This window comes from Petaurus breviceps, unplaced genomic scaffold, assembly GCF_028583685.1.
Source record: "Petaurus breviceps papuanus isolate PSGF00001 unplaced genomic scaffold, PetGlider_PUasm1.0 551, whole genome shotgun sequence".
In the NCBI taxonomy this organism is placed as follows: Eukaryota; Metazoa; Chordata; class Mammalia; order Diprotodontia; family Petauridae; genus Petaurus; species Petaurus breviceps.
Genome location: NW_027186372.1, coordinates 36454986 through 36475856, shown reverse-complemented (window position 1 = coordinate 36475856; position 20871 = coordinate 36454986). Strand labels below are relative to the sequence as shown.

Here is a 20871-nt window from a genome sequence, read left to right as displayed (position 1 = left end):
ATAAGATTTTGAGTTACAATTTTTTTTCTCTCTAGCTCCCTCCACTCACCCCTTCCCAAGATGGCAAGCAATCTGATATAGCCTATACAGAAAGCTGAATTTCCTAATAAATAAATGTACATGATGTCTTAGTTGGACCAAGTATAGAAAATTGATACAATGGACAAGCTGAATCTGTATTATTTTCAAATAAGTTCCATAGTTTACTAGTTACTTTATATTTATCAATATCTTTAAAACAGCATACATAAGATAAAAACATTTTTAAAGATTTTCCCCAGCACTTTGGGAAAATGAATATTTCATATGAAGCCCAGTAGTGGATTTGTGAGCGCAGGGGTTTTGCCTTGCTGTAGCACTAAAGTTGAGCAACCACACTAAGTCTGGCCAGCTTGGCAATCCCCTGTGAACAGAGGGTTGTTTTTTCTGTAAAGATCAACTTATCATAGGCTATAGAAATCTCTATTAAATATGTCAAAGTATTTTATTTATCTATAATTACAAAGTTTGGTTGATTAGTTGCACTGATATGTATGTTAAGTTTATAATAAATCATAATCACTCTATGGTTAGAGAAATATTTCTCTTTATATTGATCTTTTATAACTGATTTTGGGGAAGGAGGCAATAACATGCCTTTTATCTAGATTATAAATATTTCTTTTTGAGAAAAGTTTCAGAAAACTTAAAAATTTAATTGATGCTCTTTTACTCATTTTCCCCAAGACCCTTAGGGAGAAAACCTAGATAACATTTTAGCTATACTCATATCTAGTTATCAGAAATTTAAAATCTCCTGGGTTCCTGCTAGTCTTCATAAATAAATTGCAATACACTAGAACTGCAGATTGTGAGAGTAATGAGAAAAAAAATTAAAACATACCATAAACATAAGATTAAAAATTCTCCATCTGTGTGGGTGTGAGATAGAAAAACATTTTGAAATCTTTAAGTCAAATTTATTGCAGTCGTTTACCATAAATGACATTAATGAAGAACAACTTCCAGTCCCAAAGAATAAACTATAAGAAAAGGCTCCTTTAAGGGTGATTTTCTAAAGAGAAAGATCTCCTTATGATCTGTGCCAGATCTAGTACAGTAGTTGATGCGAAAGAAACACTGGCTCTCCAAGTTTGGAAACTAAATGTACATCTTATGACTAAGAGGATTCTTTTTAGAGGACAGACCTTCAGTCTGCTCAGCTGCTGAATGGGATACACTTTCCAAGAGTTACTTGAATATCTTATATACTGTTGCTATTTTATTTGGGGGAGGAGGATGGGAAGGGAAAGACTCCTCATTCCTCACTGATCAGTTCCCACAGGAAGGAAACATACAGATTAGGAGCTGTGAATCTTTGAGTTAAATGAGAAGTGTCAGGGAAAGACACTGTGGTCCCTCAGTGGTTCTTGGAAATTGAGGGATGATTTGTGTACTCTTTGCAGGATCAGGCTTTTGAATTTTTAGACAAAGAGCACTTTGATTTCTGTTTTATGTCCATTTCCACACTTTCAGACAGAATCTCTAAATTCTCTTATTGTTCCTAATAGTAATCCACACTGAGGGACTTGTCTGCAAAAGAAATTTAGCCGCTTAAAAATAGTCTCTTAAGTTTTCAGATTCGTAGATTTAGAGCTGGAAATGGTCCAATTTCAGGGGTCAGAACCTAAGAGTTCTTCAGTGTAGGGGAACACTTAGTGCGCAAACTCCTCCCTCTGATAGAGGTGAGAAATTCATCCATAAGTTACAAAGTTTAAATGACTTGTCCAGATTCACACAACTATCATAAGTCCTCAAGGTTCCAAGGCTCCTTCTCAGTAAGGTACTTTACGGATCATTTATCCAACAGTTTTGTTTTTACAGATGAGGAAACTGTGGCCTAGAAAGGAAAAACCAACTTGCCCAAGGTTGTTAGTATCAGACCTAGCATTCCACTCTAGAACCTCAGACCTCAGGGTCTAGCACAGGGTGGGGAACATTTTATTAAGGGATTTGTTCTGTGAAGTTCTTGATTCAGTCAAAGGGCGGCACTTGAGGAGCTAGAGGGCCACATGTGGCCTCAAGGCTGCAAGTTCCCCACCACTGGTAGCACTTTATAAGAACTCCCACTGTTCCATGTTTTCTGCATTTTCTCTTTGCATTGGGGTTTTAAAAATCAGAGGAGATAGCTCCAAGAACAATTGTATTTGGTTCTTTCAAAGCATTAAAGCACTCACGTCACAAGTAACTTTTTTTTTCAAAAAGGTTAAGTACCAAAACACAAGCTTTAATAGTTTAATGCAACAGTAAGACTTCGGGGACACTGTATAAATTATGGTTTGAAGTACCCCTTTTATAATTGGTTTCCTTTTAACAAAGTTATTTACCTCATTCTCTTGTTTCCACCCGGGGGCGCCAAAGATCACAGCAAAAATTTAGCAGGCAGTTTCCCTAAAGTTTCTATTGTCAGAGTTTGTTGAATAGCTTTCGTTGTAGTGTCTTGTCGAAACTGATAAGCAGCAGACACAAGAAAGCCTCTTTTTTTTTTTTTTTTGCCTTTTGGAGGGCAATTGGGGTTAAGTAACTTGCCCAAGGTTACAGGCTAGTTGTGTGTGTGTGTGTGTGTGTGTGTGTGTGTGTGTGTGTTAAGTGTCGAACTCCGGTCCTCCTGACTCCAGGGCCGGCGCTTTACTCACTGGGCCACCTAGTCGCCCCAAGAAAGCCTTCTGAACAGATAGCAAAAATATGGCCAGTCCTCTGGTGCTGAACAAGCTGTGATGTAATATAAAGATTAGACTCCAGTGGGGGTTTTACAATAATCAAAAAATAAATTAGAAAAATGAAAATATTTTTAGAATCTATAGGAACACTGGAGAGGTACCTGGCATCTAGTTTTTGCCTTAAAGCTCAGCTCAACTCTAACCCCACTACTTTCCCCCCCTCCCCAATATTTTCCCCTGCAGTTTAAACACCATTTCTATTCATTGGAGGGGGGAGAGCTGTATTCTTAACTCTCTTTGGGATCATTTAGTCTGTCCTTCAATTCAGCAAACATTTTATTACATGTATACTATGGAAAAGGGACTGTGTTAGGCACCTGGGAATAAAGACAAAACTCAAACTGGAGTTAGCATCCTAAAGGAGAGCCTCAAAGTCAGAATTCTGGGGTCATAAATCAGACACTGAAAGAAACCTCAGATGTCATTTAGGCCAGGGGTGAGGAACCTGCAGCCTTGAGGTAACATGAGGCCTTCTAGGTCCTCGGGTGCAGTTGTTTGATTAAGTCCAGGTTTTACAAAACAAATCCTTTTATTAAAGGAATTTATTGTGTGAAGTTTGGGTTCAGTCAAAGGGCCACACTTGAGGACCTAGAGTGCCACATGTGGCCTCCAGGCTGCAGGTTCCCCATCCTTGATCTAGTCTAATCCAATCATTTTACAAATGAGGAAATTGAGGCGAAGTAAGGAAGGTTTCATGACTTGCCCAAAATCAAGCAAGTAATACTAGAAGCAGAATTTGAAGTTCGGTCCTCAGAGCTAATACTTTCCACAAAATGAGTCATTAACACTATGGTGAAATTAAATCGGAGTGTAGGCTGTGAAAATACAATACAGGATCCTAGCTCTAGGAGAGAGCTCAGATGCTTGACACACCCCATTTTCCTGCTAGCCGCTAACACACTGCATCCTCATTTTACAGAAGGGAAAAGCAAGTCTCAAGGAAGTTAAGTGCTTTGGCCAAGCTCACACAGGTTGTGTCAGTGGTGGGATTTGAACGCAGATGATCTGAACCCAGAGCCGAAGTATTTTTTCTATAATACCACTCAGTCTCCCAGAGAGATAAAGGTCCTTCAACCTAAGCTCAAGAGCCAAGGGAGCAGGAGCCTGTGAGCTGAGCTCAGGGCCAACGCGGGGCTGAACTGGCTCTCACAACCCGCCTTCTGCAAGCCCCACACTAGCTTGTATTCCTATAGAGGGGCGCGTTTCCCCTTGTCCCCACATGAACATACAAGGCCCTGGAGGACACTGGACGCCTAAGTATCCCCAGCTTGGACCCTTTCTAACCGAGAGTTTGCAGCCAGGGCTGCCTTAGCTACTAGCGAAGCCTGCCTTCTCTTACCCTCCACCCCACAGGCTGGGCAGGAAAGGGGTAGCCTATTGCCATGCTTTGCCCTGCGCTTGTTACGCTGGAAAAACCTTCATTCTGCTCGCTCACTGCTCAATGTGCCTTTCACGGCCCGCAGTTAAAGGACGGTGGCCAATTCGATCCCCCTGTGGCTACTCCAACCCCACTGCAGCCCTGTCAGGTCCGGAAGCCTCGTCCTTCTTACTGACATCACGAGAGCGCTTCCCTTACTTTCCGGGGACCTCTCCTTCCTTATTGCACCCCCACCCCCGGCGGCCCCAGCCCCAAACTTCTTGTTTCTTTGACTCTGTGTTATTTCACACACACACACACACACACACACACACACACACACACACACCATCACAAGTAAAAAGAGGGAGTCCCCACTTCTTGCTCTGGCCAAGTGAACTAGAAGCAAGTGGGGGCTGGCCGCCTCCGGGTCGCTCCCCTCTTTTGTCTGTTCTCCGGTGGCAGCGCCAGACTGGGGACTCCCTGGCCGGGAAACTTAATTCACTCTCCCCTGCTCTCTGTCCCTCCCCCACTAGACCCAGCCCTCCCGAGAGAGAGAGGGAGAGCGAGAGCAAAGCAGTTCGCATCTGCTGTTTGTCTGCTGCCACAGCTTCAGGTAGTCGCTTCTGCCCTGGAGACACTAGCTCCGCGTTCACTAGTCACTGTCTCCCCAGCTCCTTGCTAACAAGGTAGGTGGCTATTCTGGACTCTCTGTGCTTCTAAATGTCCCCTTCACTGGTTCTTTGTCCTAGAGTAGGGCAGTCGCACTGCTTGTTTAAAGGGCTGAGGGGAGTTCTGTAGGGGGGATATGGGTGGGGGTGGGAATGAGGGAATAGGATGAAGAACTTCAAGAAAATCTCCTGCCTGTATTGTGGAAGGGAGGCTCTCAAAGCCAAAAATAAAGGCAATCGCTTTTGCCATCCACTTCCCTGCACCTTCTGTCCAGGTGCTGCTACCTAATGAGTGAAAGGTTTTCCTTCCCCTTTGTTTCCATCATCAGGGCTTCCCAACAAAGATTAAAACCAGCTTTGGATAGTTCTGAAGCTGCAGATTGCTTCATCCCCAGGGGAGTTTTCTTACCCCAGCAGGATTAAGTAAATACAGTAGCAATAAAAACCTACAAAGATGTAAGAACTTTCTCAGGAGCCCCCTGCCCTGCAGTGATTTATTTGCATGGAGTCTCAGACCAGAAGTATATTTTTCTGAAGATACAGCATTCTGATGATTTGACCTATTTTTCATTCATTGCCTGCTGACACTCACAACTTGGAAATGCACACTTGTTGCCAACTTACCCACGCTATCTGTTGGTTTGGAATATTAAATCAAATGCTCGAAGGTCAGAGCACCCCAAATCAGTGGCCTAAGCGAAAATAGGATCTGAAAAGGGAAAGCATTGCAGAATAGAATGTCTGACTCTAGTGTCACACACCCAAGCTCCTTCACTCTTCCATTGTGCTAGAAGCCTTGAGTGGATGGGGATATGGCAGCTGGCATTTGTAGATGCAGAAGGCCTATCATATAGTAGGATGAGATGACAACTTCATTCTAGATAGAATTTTTGCTTCTGGAATGTGTGGTGAGTCTGGATAAAAAAAGAGTAAAAGATGGAAAAGTGGAGAGAAGACTATGTGACTGGCAATTATCTTTATAGAAGTATATATCATAATTTTCTTTGTTCAGGGAGGATGGCTGGATCAGGGAATTCTGAGCTCTGAGAGAAATGATATGTGGTTGTCTTACTAAACTGGGGAAATGGAAGAAATCTGAAACTGGTAATGTAGGAGTGTTTTTAACAATCTTACAAAAGTAAATTATACTTTATAAACAACTTTTTTTTACTGCCTTTAGTTAATGAGTAAGGTTTTAAGTCAATATTTTTAGTAATATCTCCATACAACCACCTCCCCACATCTTCTCATAAAATGAAAAAAAAAATGAAACCAAAAAACATTGACACCAGAGGGAACAAATTGTTTAAAGCATCAAAATGAGTACTGTAAAGTTCAGTTATTATGATAAAAAATAAAAATTTCCAGTGTGTATGTGTGTGTTGTGTGTGTGTTTGTACATCTACCTTTGCAAATTATAAGATAGGTGAAGCTTCAGGGTACTCCCTCCACCAACACAGATCAAAATCCCTCTATAACTTGGTAGGCATTCTTCATGAGTTGCTGTGGGTGAAAAATTCATCACTCTGTAGCCAATGTGGTGATGAGACACTGAACTTTACTAGATAGTTCAATCATATAGTAGACATCCATCCAATTCGTCTTTGAACCTTCCCAATTTGCTAGAAGCTTCCAGAGTTAATGTGTTGCTGCCATAACCCATATGGTCAACCTCCTGGTGATGGTATGGAATTACATGGCCTTAGAGGAGGATTCAAACCTCTTTTGCCACTTCTATGGCTGGAAATAATAATTTCTGGAGCGTGACTATAGATGAAAAGAAAGTAAGAATAGTAGCTAACATTTACATAGCACTTCAATATTTGCAAAACTCCTTACACATATTACCACATTTGATCCTCATGATTCTATAAAATAGATGTTATTATTATCCTCATTTTACAGGTAAGAAACTGAGGCTGAGAGGTCAAGTGACTTGGCCCTGATCACACAACTAGTAAGTGCCTAAGGGAGGATTTGAACTTGGGTCTTTCTAACTCCAAGTTCAGCACGCTACGATTATACTACCTAATTGCCTCAAAAGATGGGAATGTGAAGAGAAACAGACTAACTTCCACTGATCCCAAACTCAAATAGACATAGACCTCTGCAGTCTGCATTTTGATTTATAAAACCATGAATTAGTATTATCTATGTTACATTGTATTTTTTATTAATAGTGTTAAACATTTCCCAATAACATTTTAATCTGCTTTGGGTTGCATCTAGGAGTTTTGCTAGCCACAATTCAGGACATTAGTTTGACACCTCTGGTCTAAAGTATTTTCAACTGCAAATTACTTTTTGCAGAAGCAAAATCAAAAGAGTAAAGTATGAAAGACTAATAACAGTGATTTCTGATGGTCAAGCCTCCCCTTAGCAGCTGATGCTTTGCATAGTGAATACATTTTTCTTACCTGTCTTATTTTCCTTTCATATCTGTACTTGATATTCCATAATATAACACTACCAGCATCCCATTGTTTTATTTGCACCCTCTTTTATGTATCAGAATTGTCCACATCTTAAGAATAAAATTACTCCCATCCCTGCCCTTTTTCGCTACTAGAAATATTTTAGGTGCTTGCTTTTTTTAACCTCATAAAATTTTTTCTCAAATTTTTGTTTTTGTGCTTGGCTCACATTTTCATTAGCTAGTTTTTCCATCTCCTTTCCTATGCAATAACATGGATTCTTCCTAATTTCCTTCCCTTTTTACTAACACCATTTACTGATTCCTTTTGAGAGGCATTTTGCCAGCACTTATGGTAGATTTAGTTTGAAAAATAGCATTTCCTGAATGATTTCTGCTTGCCAAATGAACTTGTTACTTTCATTTTCCTAGTACAAAAATGAGTTTGTCTTCTAACCTTACTTTAAGAGGTTATCATAAGCCTCATAGTCCTTTCAAATCACTCTTCCCTGGCATAGGTAGGGAGTCTTTCTTCAGTTCTGTCTCATGTTTTTATCCCTATGAGGTGAACTGCATTCTGTAGAATAAAATTTTCCCTAGAAGTCAATCCATTTCTTGATGAGCAGCATGCTCTCAGAAAAATATGTAAAGATTTACATGAACTGATGCAAAGTGAAATGAGCAGAATCAGGAGAATATCGTACACAGTAACAGCAATATTGTATGATGATCTAACATGAATAACTTATCTCCTCTCAGCAATACAATGATCCAAGACAATTTGATAGAACTTATGATGACAGGTGCTGTCCATCTCCAGAGAAAGAACTGGTAGAGCCTGAATTCAGATCAAAGATACTTTTTCTTTCCTTTATTTTTCTTGGGTTTTTTTGTCTGTGTTTTCTTTCACAGAGTGACTTTCATGGAAATGGGTTTTTCATGACTACATATGTATAACCTATGCCAAATTGCTTGCCTTCTCGATGAGGGAGAGGAGGGGAGAGATGAAGATAATTTGGAGCTCAAAATTTGGGGGGAAAAAGAATATTAAAATTGTTTTTACATGTAACTGGGGAAAAATAAAATATTGAAAAAAATTAAAATTCAATCCATTTATGATACACATAGTATTTTTTAACAAAAGAAAATAATAAGTAAGATAAGTGGCATATATAAAACATTAGCATTGACATCAGGGATCATCTAACTGCCTCTTTTTACAGATTGGAAAATTGAGAGTCTGAGAGAGGAATTGACTTGACCTAAGTTATACATCTCAGACCCAGATCTCCTGGTTCCTTATACCACTACACTGTTTACTCTTAATTAATTAATTATATATTTGTTAGGAGTTCACTACTGGAAGTTCAAAGACAAAATTAATCAGTCCTTGCCTTCAAAGAGTTTGGGGAAGGGGGAAAAGATTAACAATCCTTAATTGAACAACATTTAAACAGGCAAACCAATGCAATATATTTGGAAACAGAAGAGAACCCTGAATACTAAAGGAATCAGGAAAGTTTTTTCACAGAGATAGGACCAGAAAGGATCCTTGAAGGGAGATAATGATTCTCATTTTCACCAGTATACTATGGTTTATCATAATGACTCCCATTTTGAAAGTATTTTATGGTTCATTTTTTTCCCCACATTAGTTCTGTAAGGTTAGCAGTGGAAATGCACTATCCCCGTTTTGCAGATGAGGAAACAGAGGCTCAGAAAAATGAAGATTTGACCAGTTTACACAGATAACATGTATCAGAACCAAATTCAGCCCCAGGATCGAAACTCTTAGCTATCAGCACATTGGGCCATTCCTTCCATCTCTGATCATTGACACGGATTTTTTTTTTAAATCATTGAACATTTATACAACACAGGTGCCAACAAATACAAGCAAAAGAAATAAACCAATCATTTCATATCACAAATATACTTAAGGGAGATTTTGAATATCCTTTTTGAAATTTCAAATGGAGCATTAAGTTCTAGTTTTACTGTTTTTATATCCTAATTATAGAGCTCTATGTAGTTTCAAACACCTGAAGCAGCCACTCCCTAGGACATACAGTCCTAACCAGTTTCAGTAACACAATGTAAGCCCTCAATGAATTGTGTAATTCATGATGTGAAAATAACACATCCAGTTATGTGAAAATGGAAAATGTTACAATTTTAGTGTGAAAAGTAGAATCTCAGAGTGAAAGGAGCCTGAAGCCTCAACCTCCTTTTCCACACTCCTCAGTTGGTATCAAAGTAGCTGTTTCCCTCACCTTCTTCTGTAGGAACTCATGTAATAATAATAATAAATAACAAAAAGCAATGCAACAAGCATTTATGTAGAATCTAACATTTAAGTGCTTTACAAATATCTCATTTCATAGTCACATCAACAGATAGGTAGATGTATCCTCATTTTACAGATAAGGAAACTGACGTTAAGCGACTTATCAAGGGTTCCACAGCTAGAAAGTGTGTGAGGCTGGATTTGAACTCAGGTCTTCCTGGCTCCAGTTCTACTGCTTTATTCATAGCACCATCTACCTGGTCTAATTTAATGTTAATTTGCACCCTCTCAACATTTTATCCTGAACCGAAGGCTCTGACTAAGAAAAATATCATTTTTTTCTTTCTTCAGACTTTGAAGATATATGTTTGTTATCCTTTGTTGATGTGTTGTCACATCCTATTATGTAGTTTCTGAAAGTCCCTCCGAAAATCATTTACTATCAAATAAAATTGTAAAGGTACAGCTTAGGTCATCCTGTGAGTCATCATCTAAAATCATTGCTGGGAGGGCCCCAGACTAGTCCAAAACACAATTTCTTTCTTTTTTATTTTAAAGGATGTCCAACCTGGAACTTCCATACATCATCTAAAGAGAAAAGGGGTGCTTGCACCAGACCTGTTAGCACTTTGTCCACTAAGATAATGTAATTGCAAATTCTACGTTTTGGAAGATTTCATCATGGGAGCCAATACCTCCAGTAAACCTCCAGTGTATGATGAAAATGAAGACGGTAAGACCCCAAGCAATGGTCTACTAAAAAGTCTAAATGTAGCCTTTTTGGTTTGAAAACAGTATTGTATTTGAATTGCTTAAGGTCACTTAGTGGCCTTTAAGAAAGAGGGAGCGGAAAAATGGTTTTGCATTTTAGAGGGTGATGTGAATTTTTAGAAATTATGTGAATTCTGTTCTGGTAAGGCTTGACTCTCTACACAGCATTTATTTTTTCTTCAGTGGTTAAGACTACTTATTATAAGGCTTCTGAAGATACATTGGCTAGACAAGTTTTGCCATATTTGTTATTGAATTAATAAATTAATTAGAGGTTATTTCATAGATAACACACAGGAGGCACTAGAGTTTTCAGACTTCAGCCTCTTAACAGGTTCACTCTTGATCTGGTCAGACAAGCAGACAGCTTTGGAGGGGTTAATAATCATCTTTATTCTAGTCTAGTCTTTTCAGAAGGTTGTGGGAGAACCAGCTAATCACCCCTCTTGCAGGGGCTCATGTTAAGGGGGGGGGGGCGACTACCCCTACACCTTAATGGGATCAATCGAGACAGACACAGTTCTTCACTCCCCTAAATCCCTCAAGCCTCAATGAAGGCTGATTAAGGCACACACAGATTCCCCTATTCTTTCCCCCACTCACTGACCAGTGCCCACCTGCTTTATATGGCAACAGACAAAGAAGGCATCTTGCCAACATTAAGCTCACAGGTTAACTTTAGCAACATCATCATTCTGTGCAAGCATAGTAAATATTACATTATATCACCCCTTATCTTACGGCTCAGCCTCAGTATGACTGTCAGTCACAATGACTCTAGGAACTACTATCTAGAATCCTTGGAGTCATTCTGGGAGTTATCATCAAACACTTGATAATTAGACATTCCCATGGCCATGGATCCTGAGAAACTAACTGTAAGAATGATAACAAAATCCTCCTTACACATAGAGGTGTTTGTTTGTTTTTAAAGGGGCAGCATGTTACAGTGAAGAGTATTGGTTCTGGAGTCAGGGGACTTGAATTCAAGTTCTCCCTCTCCCCCCCCCCCTTTGATGCTTATTCACTGTTGTGACCTTGGACAAATCACTTAAACTTCCCCGTGCCTCAGTTTCCTCTTCTATAAAATAAGAGGGTTGGATAAGATGACTTCTGAGGTCCCTTCTAGCTCTGGATCTATAATCCTATGAACCCATATTTTCTTTTATGAAAGGGATACTATAATTTATCAGTCATCAACTAGAAGACTCCAGAAACCAGGTCTGAGATTTAGCCTATGATCTCTGTTAAGATGGCAGCTGAAATTGTCCCATTGTTGTCTGAAACTGGGAAATACAGAATGAATTTCAGACTACAATACAATAATAATCATCGTATATAGTAGTGGAATAGTAGAAAGAATATTTCATTTGGAGTCAGAGGACCATCATTCAAACAATGACTCTGAGATTCACTGACAGTTTGTGTGACCAGGGGCAAACCCTTTGACCTCTCTAGATCTTAGTTCTTCATCTGGAAAAAGAGAGGGCAGAATTAGATGGTGTCTGCTGGGAATAGGGACACTTGTCTGTGATCTCTGCCACCAGAGAAATTAGTCTGGAGGAATCTCTTAAGTTCTGGAGTTCTGAGCCACCATGGAACAGGCCACATAAGCACCTGTACTATGGAGAGGGGAGCCACCAGGTTGCCTAGTGAAAAGCAAACCAGCCCAGGTTAGAAACAGCGCAGATTAAATTTCCATACCAGTCAGAATGGGGTTGGCCCCATGAGTGGCCCTTGAACTTCTAGCTCGGGGGAGATAGGGAGACCCAGTCTCTAAAAAATAAAAATAAAATAACTGAACAATGTGTGTATAAAGTCTCTTCCAGCTCTAAATCCACTATGCTATGGTATAATCCAAAGAATGCCAACCTAGACTCCATCATCAACACTGAGACTTTGAAAGATTCAAGAGTTCCATTTGTATCACCAAGTCATATTCAGAATTAATTAGGTGTTTAAGTACAGTTCACTTCTTCCATAAAAAACTGAGATTTCATCAGATTTCATACTCCTTCCACATAGAATACAACCCCTCCACACCTTACAGAAGATTTTCTAAGCTGATATGGTCAAAATATTTCTTCACGTGGCAGCCAACCTTCTGATGATGAGTGTCTCTATGCTTATCTGGGCTGCCCTAAACTGACAGATATCCAGTTCATCTCCAGGCCCCATAATCAAAGTCTTTCCAAAGCTTGCTCTCCTCTGGCGTAGCTTTGAGGACCCAGGGTCACTAGTACTAGATTATTACAGTGGGACTGTTGTGAATTTTACTATATTTGAATTCTTTGAAATTGGCCACCTGTGTATGATAGCTTTTTATTTCCCAGAATATTTTGTTTACCAAAGCATCCCATTCCTCAACCATCCTTGTTAATTCCTAGTGTGTTAAAATGAATTAGTCATTTTGACTATTATAAGTACCCAAATTAACTATGAAGAACATATGAAGGAAGATTCTATCTGTATCCAGAGAAAGAACTGATAAATAGATGTATAGAATGATTTTACATATATATGTATAATATATATGCATACACACACATCTATACATACACATATATTTGTGCCTAATGGTAACTAGCTTTAGGGCAGAGGGGGAGGAAGGGAAGAAATAAGAGAAAAAAAGAAATTTATCTGATAACTTTACTATATATTTAAAAGGAATAGCAAGTTGTATGCAACAGATTTGAAATTTCCTGTACAATCATCTTCTTATTATACTACATTATGGAAATGCTTAATTTATTCCATAAATTAAAAATGAAACAAAAATCATACACACACGTGCACCATTAAAAAAAGAGACAATGAATCTTAGTGATCCATGTAATTCAAATGCTTCATTCACAGTGGGAGAAACTGAGACTCAGGGATGTTCACTGATCACAAAAAGCTACGGATGTAGAGGCCGAATGAGGACTGCCACTAGGTCTCTTGTATCCAGGGGTGACCGTTAAATTTTCAGTGTGAGCATTTACAATTCAGAAATTGGCGAATATTACAAATTAGGACTTGATTTATTGTTTTATTGATTGTTAAGACTTAAGAAAGTGATGAAGAAAATGTTAATAATGTTGATTAAACCTAAAAGTGTGCTTTGTGTACATTTGAGGTTTTAGAGGGCTAATTGTTAAAAATTTACCAACATACTACTGCTTGAATCACAGGCCATCCCTCTTACCAATTTTCATAACATGACAGATTGATAAACTGAGGGAATTGCCTGGATTATCTAACATCAAATCAGCCCTCATATAGGAGCTCTTACCTGAGGGTCCACAGCCCTCAGATTTCAGGAAAATCCAGGAATGCGATTGGGGAAAAAAATTACATCTTAATTTCAACATAATTGGTTTCCTTTGTAATCCTACGTATTTTACATAAAGTGTCTAAAAAAGATCTGAGAAGGGGTCCATGGGTTCACCAGACTGCCAAAGGAGTTAATTACACAAAATAATTAAGGTCTCCTGCCTCAAAGGATGTAAAGTCCACACCTTGGAGAACATTCAGGATGCACCATAGAGTCCAAAGGCAATTCCACAGGAAGGGTGCATATAGAAGTTAGGGTTTTTTTGTTTTTTTAAAAAAAGCAACTTTGTTACTCTGTGATACCTTATGAGTGTGTTTATAAATGTACACACACACACACACACACACACACACACACACACACACAGGAAAGGAAATACACCCCAAGCTTGGATTTGTTCTACCTGGGCTGCTCCCTTTGGAGTCAGAGACAGCTCTGTGTGGGAGGTTAGTCTTTAGGGAACAAAGGTGAAAAGGGATTAGGCTCTGAGCTTCTTATCAATCCCATAGGATATTAGTGGGCAAATGGCAAATTTGTTATCAATCCCACAGGATATTAGGAGGATGAATGGCAATATCCTTTGCAAGAAATGCTGAAATCTCCCAGAAAGAGCTCTTTCAGAATATAATATGAAGGTAATCTAGGTAGCTAAGAGAAAGCACTGGTTTTAGAATCAGGAAGACTTGGGTTCACATCATGCCTTAGGTACTTACTGGCTGTGTGACCCTAGGCAAGTCACTCAACCTTGGTCTGTAATGAAGATCAAATGAGATAACAGGTAAAATACTTTGCAAAATGTTAATGATGATGATACTCATTATTGATAAGAGTATTCATTCCTTTCAGGAAAGACTTTCATTTTTATCTTTGTAACCCCAGCACCTAGGCATTTAAGAAGTGATTGGGGGAAGCTGGGTAGTACAGTGTGGAGACGAGCCATGGAGTTAGAAGGACCTGAGTTCAAATCCATCCTCACTTAGCTGTGTGGCTCTGGGAAAGTCACTTAACCTTGATTGCCTGCTCATGCATGCGCACACATACACGCACACACGAGTAATTGACAGGCTCATAGTTTTAGAGATAGAAGAGAGATTAAATGTTACCTAATAGTCCAACTATATTTCACAAATGAGAGAACTGAGATAAAGGTTAATGACTTGCCCGAGCTCGCAATGTATTAAATGGCAGGCAGGATTTGAACTGAGCTCTTTGGATTTCAAAGCCAGTACTATTTTCACTGTGCCCCAATACCTGTCATTACTTGTAAAAAGCCTTTTGCCTCAAATCAATCATGTGATGTTTTGTTTTCTTCCTCAAACATGACTTTTGTTCATAAGCCTCTGATAAATGTCAAAATATTGGGTTGTGTTGCTAAACTAATATCTTTAGCAACAGAACTGCCCCTTGTGTGCAGCAGGATCCCATATCATATCATTATATAATCATATAAATGGGCATAATAATAATAGCACCTGCCTCACAGTCATTGTGAGGATAAAATGAGATAATGTTTGTAACATGTTTCGCCAACCTTAAGGTGCTCTATTAATGCTAGAACTCATTGGCTTAAAAGGCTCATGCTTATTTGGCATAGTCCATATTTTATATCTAGTTCTGACAAATAATTCATTACATTGCAGTGATGTCCAAAGTATATCCTGCAACTTGTATAAAATAGAGGGGTTTTTTTTGTTTGCTTGCTTATTCGTTTGTTTGTTTTTTTTTTAAGTGGCAGAAGAGAGTCTTTTTTGTAAACCAACACTCATAAAAAAGACCCCTGGTCACACAGTCCAGGTATCAGAAGCAAGCTCTGAACCCAGTTCTTATAGACTCCAAGTCCAGTATTCTATTTACGGTGTGGTATGGCTGCCAAAAACAAAGGAAAGCAAAAAAAAAACTAATGCTAACTTAGACTGCCATAAGAGAGATGTTATATCCAGAATAAGGGCAGTGATAACTCTATTTTACCCTGCTGTGCTCAGACCCTGTCGGGGGTACTGTGTGCAGTTCTGAGTACCACATTTTAGGGAAGACATATGCAAGCTAGAGGATGTCCATTAAAAGCCAAAGAGAGGAGAGGGAGGAGAGGAGAGGAAAGGGGAGTGACGGGGAGGGGAGGGAAGGAAATGCAGATTCGCTAGGTTAGGTCTTTCCTCGAAATCCAGGAGATTTCATGTGGAAAAAAAGAATTTAATTTGTTCTACTTGGCCCTAGAGGGCAGAATTAGGAAATATACATGGAATTGCAAAGAAGCAGATACGATATCCAAAAGTAGACTGTCCATGCACATACAGTTGGCATAGTAGATAGAATACTGCACTTGGAGTCACAGAAGACCCCATCAAAATCTTGTCTCAGACATTTCCAAGCTATGTGACTCTGGACAAGTGACATAGCCTCTCTGAGCCTATAAAATAAGTGGTTTGGACCTGGGTGACCCTCAGCTCCCTTCTGGCTCTAACTCCAAGACTGGGAGGGAGGGAGAGAGGGAGTGCTCTATCATTGGAAGTCACTTGGTACTAATGTTTTAGAATGGATTTGATGGCCTCTGAAATACCTTCCAGTTGGTAGATCTGGGGGTTCTGTAGTTCCACCTGCAGAGAAAAGAAAAGAAAGAGAAGAAAAAGAGAGCATCAGAAAAGTTGTTCACATAGATGCACTTGACATGGAATAATAGATAATTTAAAAAAAAAACTTTGAAAGCCATCAAATGCATGTTTAATAAGGCAAATATTAAATTCAGTGACTTCATGTTTTGTCTTTTCCCATTTATAGCCCAGAGATAGCTAGGTGGTACAGTGGATAGAACACAGGTCCTGGAGTCAGGAGAACCTAAGTTCAAATCTGGCCTCTCATAATTACTAGCTGTGTGACCCTGGGCAAGTCACTTTAACCCTGTTTGCCTCAGTTCCTCACCTGTAAAATGATCTGGAAAAAGAAATGGCAATCCACAAATGGGTCATAAAGAGTCAGACACGACTGAACGAGAACAAAATTATAGTCCAAGAACATTTTATACCTTCCTCATGTAGGTTCACTCTCAAGTCCAACTCTCACCACATAGTTAGTCCTTAGTTGTATTGAGGTTTCTAAAAAACTTGATTAAACTCAACTCAACTCGGGTTGTATCTATGCTGTGATAAGTGGTCTGTCCCATGAGTCCCACCATCTTCACAACAGAACTGTATCGACCACATGGCAAAATTGATGGATCACACAAGTTTGTGCCTAAGTCAGCTGAAAAACAATGTCCACTTCCAAACAATTGATCTAGGAGCTGCATGTCACAGTCTCACATTCCTTTTCCCCCTCTTTTTCTCTTGTCAGATTTCATTTCAATTAGTCAGGAAAGCATGGAACGAACCATTAAAGACCTTTAATTATTTCCTGGCATTGTCCCAGACAGGGGCACAAACCTAGTCATGAAACAGGTAATGCTTTTTTCTCAACAACCCTGTGGTACCAGTAACACAAGTATTTAGAGTTTTAAGTGACTCGACTATTATCAATGAGTAAATTAGGTAAATAGAGTGCTGGACCCGGAGTCAGGATAGATCAGAGTTCAAATCTGGCCCTAGATATGCAGGAGCCGTATGACCTAAAAGTCACTTAACTCCCGTTTGCCTCAGTTTCCTCATCTGTAAAATGAAGATAATGAGAACACCTGCCTCCCTGGGTTGCTGTGAGGATCAAATGAGATTGGCACAATGCCTGACACATCGCAGCCCCTGTATAAATGTTAGCTAGTATTATTATTGTGAGTTTTAGAAAACCAGGACTCAAATCCAGTTTTTCTCACTGAGAATCCCATGTTCTTTCTCTCAGATCTCAATGCCTCTTGTTAGTTGGAAGAATAATTACACCAGCAGAAAATTGATTTTTGGTTCCCTGAAAGTAATAGAGGGCAAGTGATTACTGATGGCAATCATATCTGTGTTACTAACTAATGACAGTTTTTATTTTTCTGACTCATTTTATTTTATTTTAATTTTTGCTTTTTGGAGGGGGGAGGGCAGGGAAATTGGGGGTAAGTGACTTGCCCAAGGTCACATGGAGAGTAAGTTTTAAGTGTCTGAGGCCGGATTTGAATTCAGGTCCTCCTGACTCCAGGTCCACTGCACCACCTAGCCACTCCTTCTGACTCATTTTAAAGCAAAAATTTGAACCCAAATATGATGAGGAAGTTTTAATGCAAGCCAGCACTTTTAAAAACAATCTTATCCATTGTCATGAAAATGGTAGAGCTAGAAGAGACTACATAGGATATATCCTCATCTTACAGACGAGGAAACTGAGGTTCAGAGAAGGTAAGTTACTAGCCTAAGGAAACATAGGTAGTATCATAGTAAACATAGTCTCATATCAGAGGCAAGATTTAAACCCAGGCCATATGATTCAATGTGTTTTCCTCTGTACTCTGTGACTGGTTTTATTTTCTAAAAATTTTAATAATAATGATGAGAGAGAGGAACTGACATTTACATAGTGAGTTACAGTTTTCAAAATATTTTGTCTGCATCCTGCCATTTGACCTAACTAACAAATTATCATAGCCTTGTTTTCAGACTCAAATTTAGGGCAAGAGAATAGCATCACGAAGCTATCATTATCAGGAATATGTGTTCCAAAGTCCCTCCCCATTCGCTCCTTGATACTATCTCCTCCCTTGGCTTCCTTCACAATTCTCTTTCTGATTCTCTCACCTCTGACCACTGTTTCATTCTTCTTTGCCGGTTCTTCTTGTTCCCTGAGTGTGGAAATTCCAGAAGGCTCTGTCCTCACTCCTGATTTCTTCTCTCTCTACACTTTTCTCTTTTAACAATTTCACCCACTCCCATGGATTCAATTATCACCTTTATCCACATGGTTTCAAAAATCTATATCTCTGGCCCTGACCTCTTCCCAAGCTCTAGACTTCCGTTTCCAATTGCCTATTAAGTGTCTGGATGTCCTGCTAACATCTTGAATGCAATATATCCAAAACTAAACTAATTATCTTCCTCTCCTTCCCCATCTCCAGCTGAGTCTCTTGTTTCTGCTGGCTATTACCTTCTAAGACTTTCAGGCTCAAAACTTCTTTGACCCTCAGTCTCTATACTTGTAGATGGAATCAGTTGCCAGATCCTGTGAATACCGCCTCCAAACTCCCCTTTTCTAGTCTACCTCTGGTCCTTATCATCTCTCTCCTAAATTCTTAGTGTTGTTGTGGTTATTGTCCAGTTGTTTCAGTCATATCTGACTCTTTATGATCCCATCTGGGGTTTTCTGGGCAAAGATACTGGAGTGGTTTTGCCATTTCCTTCTCCAGCTCATTTTACATATGAGGAAACTGAGGCAAACAGGGTTAAATGACTTACTCAAGGTCACATGGCTGGTAAGTGTCTGTGGCCAAATTTGAACTCAGGAAGATGAGTCTTTCTGACCTTAGACCTGCTACTCTCTCTCCACTGTGCCACCACCTGCCTAATTCAGCTATCAAGTTCCTACCTTCTAAATGCTACCATGTTCATGAAGAGTCTCCATGATCATCTTCTCTATGACCCCAAGCCTAGCACACTATCCACTATCATCTAGATGCTCATAATTCTTATAAGTTCTTCCTTTTTGGTCTTCTCATTTCCATTCTCTTCCCTTTCTCCATCCTTCACACTACCAACAAAGCAATTTTCTTAAGTGCTAAGGTCTGATTACATTTATGGCCCTGCTCAAAAATCTCAAGTGGTTCCTTGCTGCATGTTGAATAAAATAGGAATAGCTTAACCTGGCGTTCAAGGCCCCTCAGGTAGCTGCTTAAATTTACCTTTCCAGCTTTACTTCATTCTATTCTCCTTCACATACTCTATACTCCAGACAAACTGACCTACTCTGTGTGGCCTGGTTCTCATTTGCCCTCTCTTGCATCCATGTATCTGCATATACCTCTTCTGTTGCTATAACTTCATCTATTGAAATATTTCTTTTCCACACACAGTTTAGGTGCCTCCTCTTCCATGAAGCCTTCCCTGATTCCCTCCACAAGTGACCTCTCATTCTATGAATCAATTAGGTCACTCCATTTGGCTTCCCCATGGCCCTTAATCATATTCTACCTTGTTTTATAATTGTTTGTGTCCATGAGTCCTTCCTCCTACTAGCTTATAAATTCTTTGAGGGAAAGATTTGGATAATCTTTCATTTTAATCTCCTCAGCACCTTCTCTACTACCTTGCCCACAGAAAGCACTTTGTAAACATCTAGTTGAATTGAGATGAGTTGAACTTACAGTGACGAAGCTAAAATATGGTTAAAATAGGGGTGGGGGCATAAGCAACACTCTGATCACTGAGGTTTTGAAGCTTCAAAGAGCTGGCCTGACACAGAAATGGAGGATGAAAGAGATCTCCAAGAGCATTGTTTGTTGGGAGAATTCTATTATTGCACTGTTCTTCAGGCTTGGTACAAACTTGATGCTTCACTTTCATTTGGCAACACAGAGCTGCCAGGCTGTGCAGCTAAGTTTCCTGTATCTTCTTCAGTGATTGAGGCAACTGAGTCCTTCAAAATTGAAGGCCAAGAATGTACACAAGGCCAAGACACAATGTACAATCCAGCAGCAAAGGGATTCTGTGGCACTGATTCCACCTAATATTATTGTAATCAACATGCACTGTATATTTCTTACAATGAGTCAGGAAATGAAGTGTGCACCTTCCCTTCTCAAACTAAAGTAACGGTTGATCTTGCATTAAATATATTATTTGGCATTGGAATAATTAGCAAAGTAGTACAGATGATGAATTAAGAGATTAAATTATTCAGGACATTCTTTCTAGTATTTGGTGATGATGTTTGTCACAGATGAGAGCCAGCATAGCAGAAGGAGCAGAAAGCATTACTTTTCCTTTGACTCAGTGGGGATTTTGACAGTCAGGAGATGTAAACTGTAAAACCAAGAACACGGAGCTCAGAGCCTAGTCACATCTCTCTGGTTGACCAGTCCATTTTAGTGAGCGATATTTCTTCCAAATCATTTTTGCAAATTCTTTATAGGTGAAGAGGACTTGGACCCAGACACATTATACCATGTGGCCCTTGGACAAGTCACCTTATTTCTTTCTGTCTTAGTTTTATCTTCTGTGGAATGGAAATAATAATAACACCTACCTCATGGGGCTGTTGTGAAAATCAAATGAGATAATGAAGCCTTTTGAAAACCTAAAATTATTGTTTTTATTATTGTAAACAAATGCCTCTGCCAGTCAATAAAATTTAAAGTGCCTCCCATGTTCCAGGCACTGTGCTTAAGTGCTGGGGATAT

At 39.4% G+C, this 20871-nt stretch overlaps 1 protein-coding gene across 2 annotated transcripts in view; it reads left to right on the top strand.

Moving 5' to 3' along the window:
* The first annotated feature begins 4486 nt into the window (after positions 1-4486).
* STK32A (serine/threonine kinase 32A) overlaps positions 4487-20871 on the top strand; it is a 155095-nt gene continuing 138710 nt past the window's right edge. Inside the window, exons 1-2 of one of the 2 annotated variants that reach the window (XM_069102656.1) lie at positions 4487-4805; positions 10046-10220. In XM_069102656.1, the coding sequence (XP_068958757.1) occupies positions 10169-10220 (52 nt within the window). In that variant the 5' untranslated portion in view covers positions 4487-4805; positions 10046-10168. The remainder of the gene's footprint in view (positions 4806-10045; positions 10221-20871) is intronic. The other variant, XM_069102657.1, reaches the window with a different exon arrangement.